This window comes from Olea europaea, chromosome 10 (assembly GCF_002742605.1).
Source record: "Olea europaea var. sylvestris chromosome 10, O_europaea_v1, whole genome shotgun sequence".
Taxonomy (NCBI): domain Eukaryota; kingdom Viridiplantae; phylum Streptophyta; class Magnoliopsida; order Lamiales; family Oleaceae; genus Olea; species Olea europaea.
The window spans coordinates 13093594-13102955 of NC_036246.1; the positions used below are offsets into that span (position 1 = coordinate 13093594).

The 9362-nt window shown below is 34.1% G+C and overlaps 1 protein-coding gene across 1 annotated transcript; it reads right to left on the minus strand.

Annotated features, from left to right (window-relative positions):
- Window positions 1–5025: 5025 nt before the first annotated feature.
- On the minus strand, window positions 5026–9103 carry LOC111401291 (probable transcription factor PosF21). The gene is made up of 5 exons (XM_023028968.1): window positions 8942–9103; window positions 7560–8850; window positions 7338–7470; window positions 7171–7255; window positions 5026–5456 (listed from the first exon to the last, which is right to left on the minus strand). The coding sequence occupies exons 2-5, from the start codon at window positions 8516–8518 to the stop codon at window positions 5209–5211; spliced, it is 1425 nt and encodes a 474-aa protein (XP_022884736.1). The 5' UTR covers window positions 8519–8850; window positions 8942–9103; the 3' UTR covers window positions 5026–5208.
- Between the last annotated feature and the right edge of the window lie 259 nt (window positions 9104–9362).

Consider the following 9362-nt stretch of genomic DNA (forward strand, 5'->3'; position numbering starts at 1 on the left):
ACTCTTAGCTTCTTTGAAATGATTGAATCAGGAGCCAGCAAAATTCTTCCAATGTTGCTTAATGCAGGGTTTAGTTCAGCTCCTTCCTAAGCGTCAGCTAATATGTTAACAAACAAGATTGGTGTTGTTAAGAGAACTTTGTTGCAAGACTCGAAGTTGACTTTTTAAAAAGAACATTCTATTTTACTTCACATGGATCCAATTCGGGATACTAAATTTGAAGTAGAGAAAGTAAAGGTGCGTGGCAAAAGAAAACAGTGGTTGGTGAGTTAAGCCAAGCTGCAGGCACAAGCCGAACAACAAAAAATTCTTACAAGCTGGCTCATAAAATTATAAATGAAATATGATTTTCATTAAAATAATGACGGAGACGAGTGGGATGAACCGAGCCCACAATTAGGGAAGCAAGTCAGCTCGTGCTCGGCTCCTCCACAAGCGAGCACTAATTAGCTCGCATGATATGTTGAGTTGAGCCCCTTAGTGGAGAGTCGAAATTGAGCCCAACATTTGGTGGAACGAGCCAGCTCGCACTCGGCTCACTCCACAAGGAAGAACTAGTCAACTCATATGATGGGCAAGTCAATCACCTCAACTCGACCTGACCTATTTAACACTCGTTCGCCTTATACACATTTCTTGTAAGGTGTCAAGAAATCAAGTTAGCTATTCTTTATAGAATTCTATTGCACATCTTTAGGGTAATTGAAAAGCAACACTATCACGACATAAACCAACATTTCTAAATTTAGCAAAGATAATAATTTCATAGGACTATAATCTTTATTATTTTTGTTGTTCTGTATTGAACACGAGAAAATCATTTGATCTTATTGCACTTCCATCCTCCTCTATCGCTTCCGTTTTGAAAATATTTTTAGTAAAGAACTTCCACTACCTAGTCAAAATTAAACTTTAACTTCAACCACAAATTTAAACTACTGTTCACTATTATCCACACAATTTGTTGTCCACATCACTACTCCTCTTAAAATTTACTAATAATAAAATCCAAACTTATGCATACTCAGCTAAAAGGTGCAAGGTTGATAATAAGAAGTTGAAAGAAAAATAAATCATATAATTTTGATTACCTCTTTAATATGAGAAATTTGAGTTGGGAATTGAGAGCAAGTTTTGCTATGACTACAAAGTTCACTTATAGTAAGTTTTTAACAAACCCTTAGAGCATTTACTTGATTGATCTAATATGTTGATCCATGGGGTGGTAGCTAACAACATTATTTGAAGAACACCTATTCAACTTCCTTACAACTCTTTTATTGTCAAGTTTTAAAAGCATTTATTCTGCTTTCACTTATTATAGACGATGGAATTGTGTTAATACAAACCTTATTACATGTACACTATTGTGCATACTTTAGTTTACACTTTATCACGTGGCATTACTTTATTGGACAGTTTAAATTTCAAACAGTTTTTCCATTCAATTGACACTTGACAACAATACAAATATCAACTAAATTGTCAAAAATTAGTATACAAATAGTAAAGTTCGTTTAATAAACTATGTTTCTACTCTCCTTGATTTTTCTTATCTATTAGAAAAAACGCTTTGCTCGCATATAAAAACGAATCGCATTGTTCAGTATTATATATTCTCATTGATTGAAGTCGGAAATCAATATAGACAATAATGTAACATTTACTGTCACCCAAAAAAACTAAAAAATAAAAAACTACTACTAAATTAATTCACGGGGCATTTTTAAGAATGTCCAATTTTATGGGTATGAGTTGAAAAATGTCCACTCATTTAAATTTAATGTCAACTTATCTATTATGGTTTTAATGAAAAGTTACATTTTGAAATGGTATTCTTGACATTTTAAATGTCGTTCTCGACATTTGATTTTTTTATCAATTTGTCAAGAATTTTGAGAAGTCGCTTTCATGAGAAGCTACATTAAAATAATATTTCTTGACATTTCATACGTCATTCTCGACATTTGAACACCGTTAGTTGTCTAAAATGACATTTCATTTTGAACATGACATTTCTCTACATTTAAAAATGTCGTTCTTGACATTTATGAATCAATGAAAAACAAAGCATTTATTATGATTTGACATATATACTTTTTGAAATAAATATGACAAGTTATGTGTCAAAATTTTATTAACCACTAATAATATTGCAAAAATGTCCCTTTTTTGTCTTAGTGTGAAATTATAAATTGTTAATAAGGGTATTTTGGTCTAAATTCTTTCAAATTAGACATTTTTGAAATAGTAGACATTTTTGTAAATGACTAGATAAAAATGGACATTTTATGAAATTTCCTCTTGATTCATTTTGGTCCTAGGTGGACCCCGTCCAAGTAGGTCATTAACCAACGGGTCAGACAAAACGGGGTTGTCTAATAATGTTGCTCCTCGGATACCCCCCACCAATTTGCTGTTGTTGACACCAATTCTGTCCTCATTTTCCACGTGTCAGACATTGGGAGCCACACTTCAGATGACACATTAATCCAATTATCATTGGATTAGGATTATTCTGTTTGGATTAATGTTTTGTGCGACTGTAATGAAATTATGATATATGTACAAAGTGGGTTTATAAAATTAGATAACAAAGTAATATCTACACTAATTATTTCGAAAATAGATTTTTAAATCATTAGAAATCAATGACCTGAATTTTTCCGACACTTATTTTGTCAACTAAATTTGTAAACATACTTTATACAAATAGCATAACACACTATAATGTGCATTGCTATGCTGGTGTCCGTGCATGTCATATGTAAAATTATAGGTGTGAAGCGGGATAAGTCGAGCCGTTCGATTCAATTCATCAACAACTTGACTTGGTTAATCAAAGTGTAATTCAATTCTCCCCATGAAACGCAGGCGACTCATCAATATTTTTTAAAAAGAAATTTTTTACTTACGACTTACAAGTCAATTCAACTCGCTCCACTTTTCACCCCTATATGAAATGATGCAACCGGTGAATAGATAATTGATTGAAGAATATTAAAAGCCTATTGACGTGTAAATTGATTGTTCTTGATAGTATTATATTTAATTCATTCCATGAAGTCGTATAGTATAATATTACATTACATTTTATTAATTCTACGAAAAATATCGTTAATTTTTCTTTTTTCTAAACTTTCGAGCTAAAACTTCAATCTAATCAACTATACCATAGTGTACAACAAGAAGCTATGTCAAACGAGTAAACGAAGTATCTATCATGGGAGGGGGTGATCCAAGGCAACAAACATTAATATGCCCAATCAATCATGTCATATAGTATTCGAACGTACCATTTGTACATGTAATGAAATGTACATGTCTTGTAGTAAAAAGGCAACATGGCAATAATTCAATCAAATAAGTTATGTTGATAAGGTTTCTATAATAATGTTCCTCCCATATTCTATTAGTTGTGAGGTCTCTCTCCCTTTTCTTGCTTTGCTTTTAATGAATGATTGTATGACCCATTCTTAATCTAACATCAAAATTTTTAGGAATGTCAAAATGTGAACTTTGAGCACGGCTCAAGCAAGGCTAGGTGAAGTACAGGCTGTGCTGTGGGCCGTCCTTGCAGGTCAGTCCACGCTACCCTATATCTTCACTTATATGTAAGAAAAAGTAACATTCCACCATGCTGATGCTGAAACTAATCATTCAGGATAGAATGTCACAATGACGCTTATTACTTATAAGTGGAAACTGGGCATTTAGGGTGCAACAGGGGATTGGACTCTGAATTGAACATTAATAAGGTGTGTGGAGCCTCCATTCACATGGAAAAAGCATAAAATACAAAGTGATGCAAAGTTCCTTTCACTCTTTTTCTCGATAGAAATTATTACAATTACAAGCAAGTTGAAGCAGCAAGATCATGAGGTTGCTAAGCTTTTTTACAAGCATGCTTATAAGTCAAATTCTGCCACCACCACATGTCCAAGGTCCACCCCTTGAATAATAGCAACAGAACAATGGCAAAAAGTTTGTAAAACAAACATCTCCGGGCCTCAAGGCCAGGAGACTTACGCATGGTACGCCCAACATTTCCTGGTCACATGGCCAAGAGATTTTAGGCCTAGCACGCCCGACTCTGGCCCCTGGCACATCTTTACGTCCTCCCTAACTACTACATATCCTTAGGACCCATGTTTTTTATTAAACATCAAGATCTATCTAATATAATGATAAGACAATGCAACAACTATAAATTCATTAATTCATTCTTTTCATAAATAATAAGATCCAATACAACTAGGTCTTTCGCAACCACAACTATTTTAAATTGCCACATTAAATAAGATTTTTCTTTCGAATTAAGAAAATAATCACCTTGTTTCATTTGATTTAAAAAAATACACAAGTTCTCACAATAAGAATATGTAATGACCCGAATATGATTTTTAATGCAACATTTCACAAACCAAGGCATTTCCATAGTGTGGACATATTTCTCAATGTAAGTCCACATTTTATTAAGTTTTCAACGACAATGTGCTATAGTAAAATTTATAGACGACCTAACATTGTGCACATGTATTTTGATCCATCTTAATCCATCTTCAAGAAAAGAATTTAAATAAGAACAAAGACATCTTTTACAAGTGCATATTTATTTAAATGATTTAAAAAGCTTTTCAAATGGGCACCATTTTAGACGTATCTTTTCAATGTTAATTCAAAATATTCTTTTACAAGTGCATATTTATTTTAAAAAAATCAATAAACATTGAAATTTTTGAAAATTAATGCGTGGACAATTTGCCACTCAACTGAAATAACAAAGATTCTTTCATGTATCTATACACACACACAAAAAAAAAGGGGGTTAAATTCACACAAAGCATAAGGTCAAAGGATAATCCCAAATAGCCACAAATGCTTAAGGAACACTAGAACTTGTTTCAATCAACTACAAATCATCTAAGGCCAAATATTTTTTTTTTTTTTTTGGGAAGAGGGGAGGGAGTCGAGCATTACACCCTAGCTTAGAGTCTATATAAAATTCATATTTTATAAAACAAATGCAATGAACAAAATATTTATTCACTGTGTAAATCATTATAAATATAATGGAGTAAAGACAAAAATATGTGGTATAACAGATTGTCTAAATCAAGCTCAGAAAACTGTGTTGCTTATCATGAATGGTCAAATGTACGTAATATTAACTTGAGACTCACCACTCCATGCCTTGAAACCAGACAACTATGCCGAGGCAGGAGTACTTGTAGTTGTTGGTGTAATGGATTTTGCAACTGATAATAGTTGGATTTGACTTGGCTGCTGATGCTGCATCTGGAAAATGTGATGCTTCAGGGGCACCTGATGCACCATGAAGTTGGACAGTCTCTCTTCTTCCTTAAGATCCATATTTTCAAGCTTTAAACATTGGACTTCTGCAGTCAATACCTTCTTTAAACATTGAACTTCTGTGGTCAATGCCTCATGCAGAGCTGCCAAGTAAGAAAAAGTAAAGGATTGTTTCCAATTCCCAGCCAAGAAGGAAGACAATACAATAGACAGAAAGAAAAAGAATTAACGATATTATTTTCAAGTGAAATCACTCTTATTAATAAACTTTTTAAGTTTAGCCAAACATGCCTATCACACAATGCTGGCATACATTAAACTATGACACTGTGAGGCACAGGCTTGAAACTCATGAGTTAGTTGTTTGAACCATCCACTGCCTTATAGCTCAAAGTTTAGAGCTGGCAGCCTGGTGATGGAGATTGAAGGAGAAATAGGATAATAGATAGTTTGACTAAGATTATATTTGATTATCTAGGAAGTTGATAGTTGAATACGCTTGTGAAGTCTTATAAGTCCCTTGAAATTAACTTCTGTGCAAATATAAAAGGGAAACTAGGGCTTGGATTTATGTTAATCAGAATTACAGTTCCTTCCTTTGTAAATTTCTCTCATTTTCGGACTCTTTTTTCTTCTCTCCTCTTTCTCTCTTATTTGTTTCTCTTTCCCATGCTAGATTGCTCATCTTATCCAAGCACAGACCATATAATCTTGAATGACTAACATGTAAAGTTCAATTACATATCAAGTAAGTACTATATCAGCAGGCTTTTGGGATAGGCTTACAAACATGAGAGAGTAATATGGATCCTTGAACTTTAATACAAGAATTAGAATAATAGTTACTTATGAAAGATATACGGAAGAAAATAATAAACGATGACCAATAGTATTGGTCCTAATGACAAATATAATACCCCCATCCTACCCCAAAAAAAATGCCAAGTTTGGCTAAGCTTAAAAGTTTCTAAGACGTGCTTTTCAAAACATTCAATTTAAGTAGCTTGTAATCTTAGCAAAACATTTTTTTAAGCCTAAGTAACGTTCCTGGGTCTGCTACAGGAATCATATTTCTTCACTCGGTTCAGCTTATTTCTAGATCTACTATAAGATCTAAAGCACACAAAATAAAAGAAGAAAAAGGAGAAGTGAGGGAGAGAAAACAAAATCTCCCCAAAAGAGAAAAGCCCCAACCTTCAATCATGATATTAATATCATGGTGATAAAGTCCACACTATTAGATAAATTAGCAGTATTTGCTTTATCCCATTAAAATGATATAGATTAACCAAATGCTGAAAACGCACCATTTGTTTATCAGCTTTTTAAAAAATAAATTTCTTGACGAAATGAAGGCACATATCAGATAAGCTTCATAAATAATCTCAGAATTCTGCTGCAAGGCTACTATAACTCAACAGAAATGAAATATTCTGAGGTAACAGAGATGGGATCTTCAGCTATAAATGCAGAAAGATAACTTCATTCTCAAAGCGAGCACAAGTGTAAGTGACTAGCAAGTGAAGAGAGGGGACAGGGAGTGGAGAGAACCAACTAGGTTCCAACATATAGAGCATTTTTGTTGAAGCATAAAGCTTTTATTAAGTAGCAAAATAAATTCATTTCTTGAAAAATGAAAAAAGTAACTTATTTTGACAGTGGGGTAACAGTTACTTCGGAACATGCTTGAGAACAAAAAAGTTAAGTTAATTTCACTTAATTCTTAAGCTTAGCTATGAATACTCATAATACAATCAAGGCTGAAACAATCATATGATGCAAGTGTGTATCTGGGTGAAAATCAGTGCATCCCCATATCAATCTATACAAAAATAATTTTGGAAGAAAACTTCGTACCGTCTCTCAGTTGTGCCTGTTGTTCCATGGCTTGAAATTGGAATTTCAATCCATTGTTCTGACTTGTTAGCTCACCATAGTCTTTCTGAAGAGGAAATATGCGTACCAATAAATATGTGATTAAATGTTAAAAAATGGCAGAAAATTCTCACGTTGTTAGCACAAACCTGTAGTATAGTAACTTGCGCTGACAATGTAGTAGCCTCTGCTTGCAGAGTTTGCACCTTGTGTTCCAATTCTGAGATGTAATGCAGTTTACGCTCCTTTGAACGAGCAGCCGATTGACGATTAGCCAATATCCTGAGATGAAAAGACAAAAGTATTGAATGCGTTCAATAAAAAATACTTGATAAAATCAATAACACAGGGAATATTGGTAACTACCATACCTCTTTGCACGTTTGGGCTCCAAGAAGGCAATTTCAGAAAGCATCTCATCTCCCCTAATCTTTATAAGCTCAACTTCACTGAACTGACCATGCTCAAACTCCAGGTTGAGTTTACAAGAGTTTTCAGTCATTGAATTGGTTTGAGGTAGCCAACCCTCTGGATTTTCCAAAAAAATTGGTGACTCATCACCGAACTTCAAATTTCCAAAAGCACTATCCATTGAAAGACTCCTGTAGTGCAAGGCTGGAGGCGCAATATCGCCAGCCGTGGTCTTTTTGATGTCTTCCCTTGAACTCGAACCATGCCTAGAGACAGATTCTGATTCAGTACTGTTGTTGTCACCACCACTCATCTTTGTGCCACAAACGACAATGTCCTTATCTTTATCCTCAATGCCTGATGAGTTCAATGAATCTACACTATCAAACTTCACCCATGAATTAAACAAATCATCTTCCACCTCCCCCTCTGATTTCCTAACACCTTTCTCCTCTGCATTGCTCCTATTATCATTACTTGTATCCATTTCTCGTCTCTTCAACCCAATGGATTTACCATTTCCAAGATTTTCTCTTATATGCATCGTATTCCCCAATACTGCCTGACCACTTATAGGCACCAATAGAGGGGAAGACTTAATCATACTCAAAAATCCTAATGGAACATCACTGCTAGAACGTTGATGACCTTTACACAGGAGAAGACCATCACTACCTTGCCACACATTCTTCCTCGGAAAGGATGGAGTAAGTGGTGGCCCCCGATTAACATCTGTTTCCTCCATCACCTTGTCCTTTAAACTATAGTTTGAAGAAGCCAACAACTCAGTACCAGAAAAAGGACTTAATGGGGGCAAGCCACTATTAGTGAGAAACGTGGGTTGAGATAAAGATCTCGAGTGACAACTCATCACATTATAATTCTGATTTATTGGTTTCTTAGAATTAGGCTGAGCCATCAAAATCTAATAAATTCAAAGTAAAAATCCACAAGACTACCTGAATTAAAATTTCCAATTTTTCTTCAAAGGCTCAACTTTCTTTTTTTATAACAACTGAATCACAGAATTAAGTTCCAAAACCAAATGGGTTCATCCAATCTACTTTGTTCTCAAACCCCAACCCAACAGGACGCCAAAAACATTAGTCACGCCATTTGTTCTGCTTCTAGAGTTCTAGATTTTTCAGTACCACCATAGACTAGCTGTTTGGGCACTTCAATTTAAATGTCAATACATCAAATTCAGTTCATTCGCGCCAATCTTCACTCCCAAATCTCCTCAGAAAAACCCTAGAATCAAGAAACAATAAAACAGGAAATAAATGCCAGAAGAACTCTATATCTAAATCTAACATTCAGAAAAATAGCATCTGGTGTATACCTGATACAGAAAGACTTGAAAAGCACCTTTTTTTTTCACAGTTTTTAGACCGCTATTTTTCGGCCAAATAATAAATGGGAATTGCGATTTTCCCGCTGAAAATGGCGGAGATTACGCTTGAAAAACGAATAGTGTTGAGGTGTGAAAAGACAAAAACTTTGATTACATCCAAAGAGGCAGATGCATAGGTGACTCAGAGATTATATTAAGCGCCGTTTGGCACCTTTAAATTCAATTACATTACATTTTATTTTTCTCTCTTTTATTTTTAATCACATAATATTTCATAAAATAATATTACATATAAATCAAAAAAAATTCTTTCTTTTTCAACCACTCATTTTTCAAAAAATACTATTCCATATATTTTTTTTTCCAAACAGGGGCTAAAAGAATAATGAATTATTGTAAGAAAGTCGGT

Bases quoted from the DNA above. Each gene is read 5' to 3' on its own strand.
- LOC111401291 (XM_023028968.1), bottom strand. From the start codon at position 8,518: ATGGCTCAGCCTAATTCTAAGAAACCAATAAATCAGAATTATAATGTG. The intron at 7,256-7,337 runs GTTTGTGCTAAC...TTTCCTCTTCAG, and splicing joins CGCAAGTTACTATACTACAG to AAAGACTATGGTGAGCTAAC. The intron at 5,457-7,170 runs GTACGAAGTTTT...CTTACTTGGCAG, and splicing joins ACAGGCACAACTGAGAGACG to CTCTGCATGAGGCATTGACC.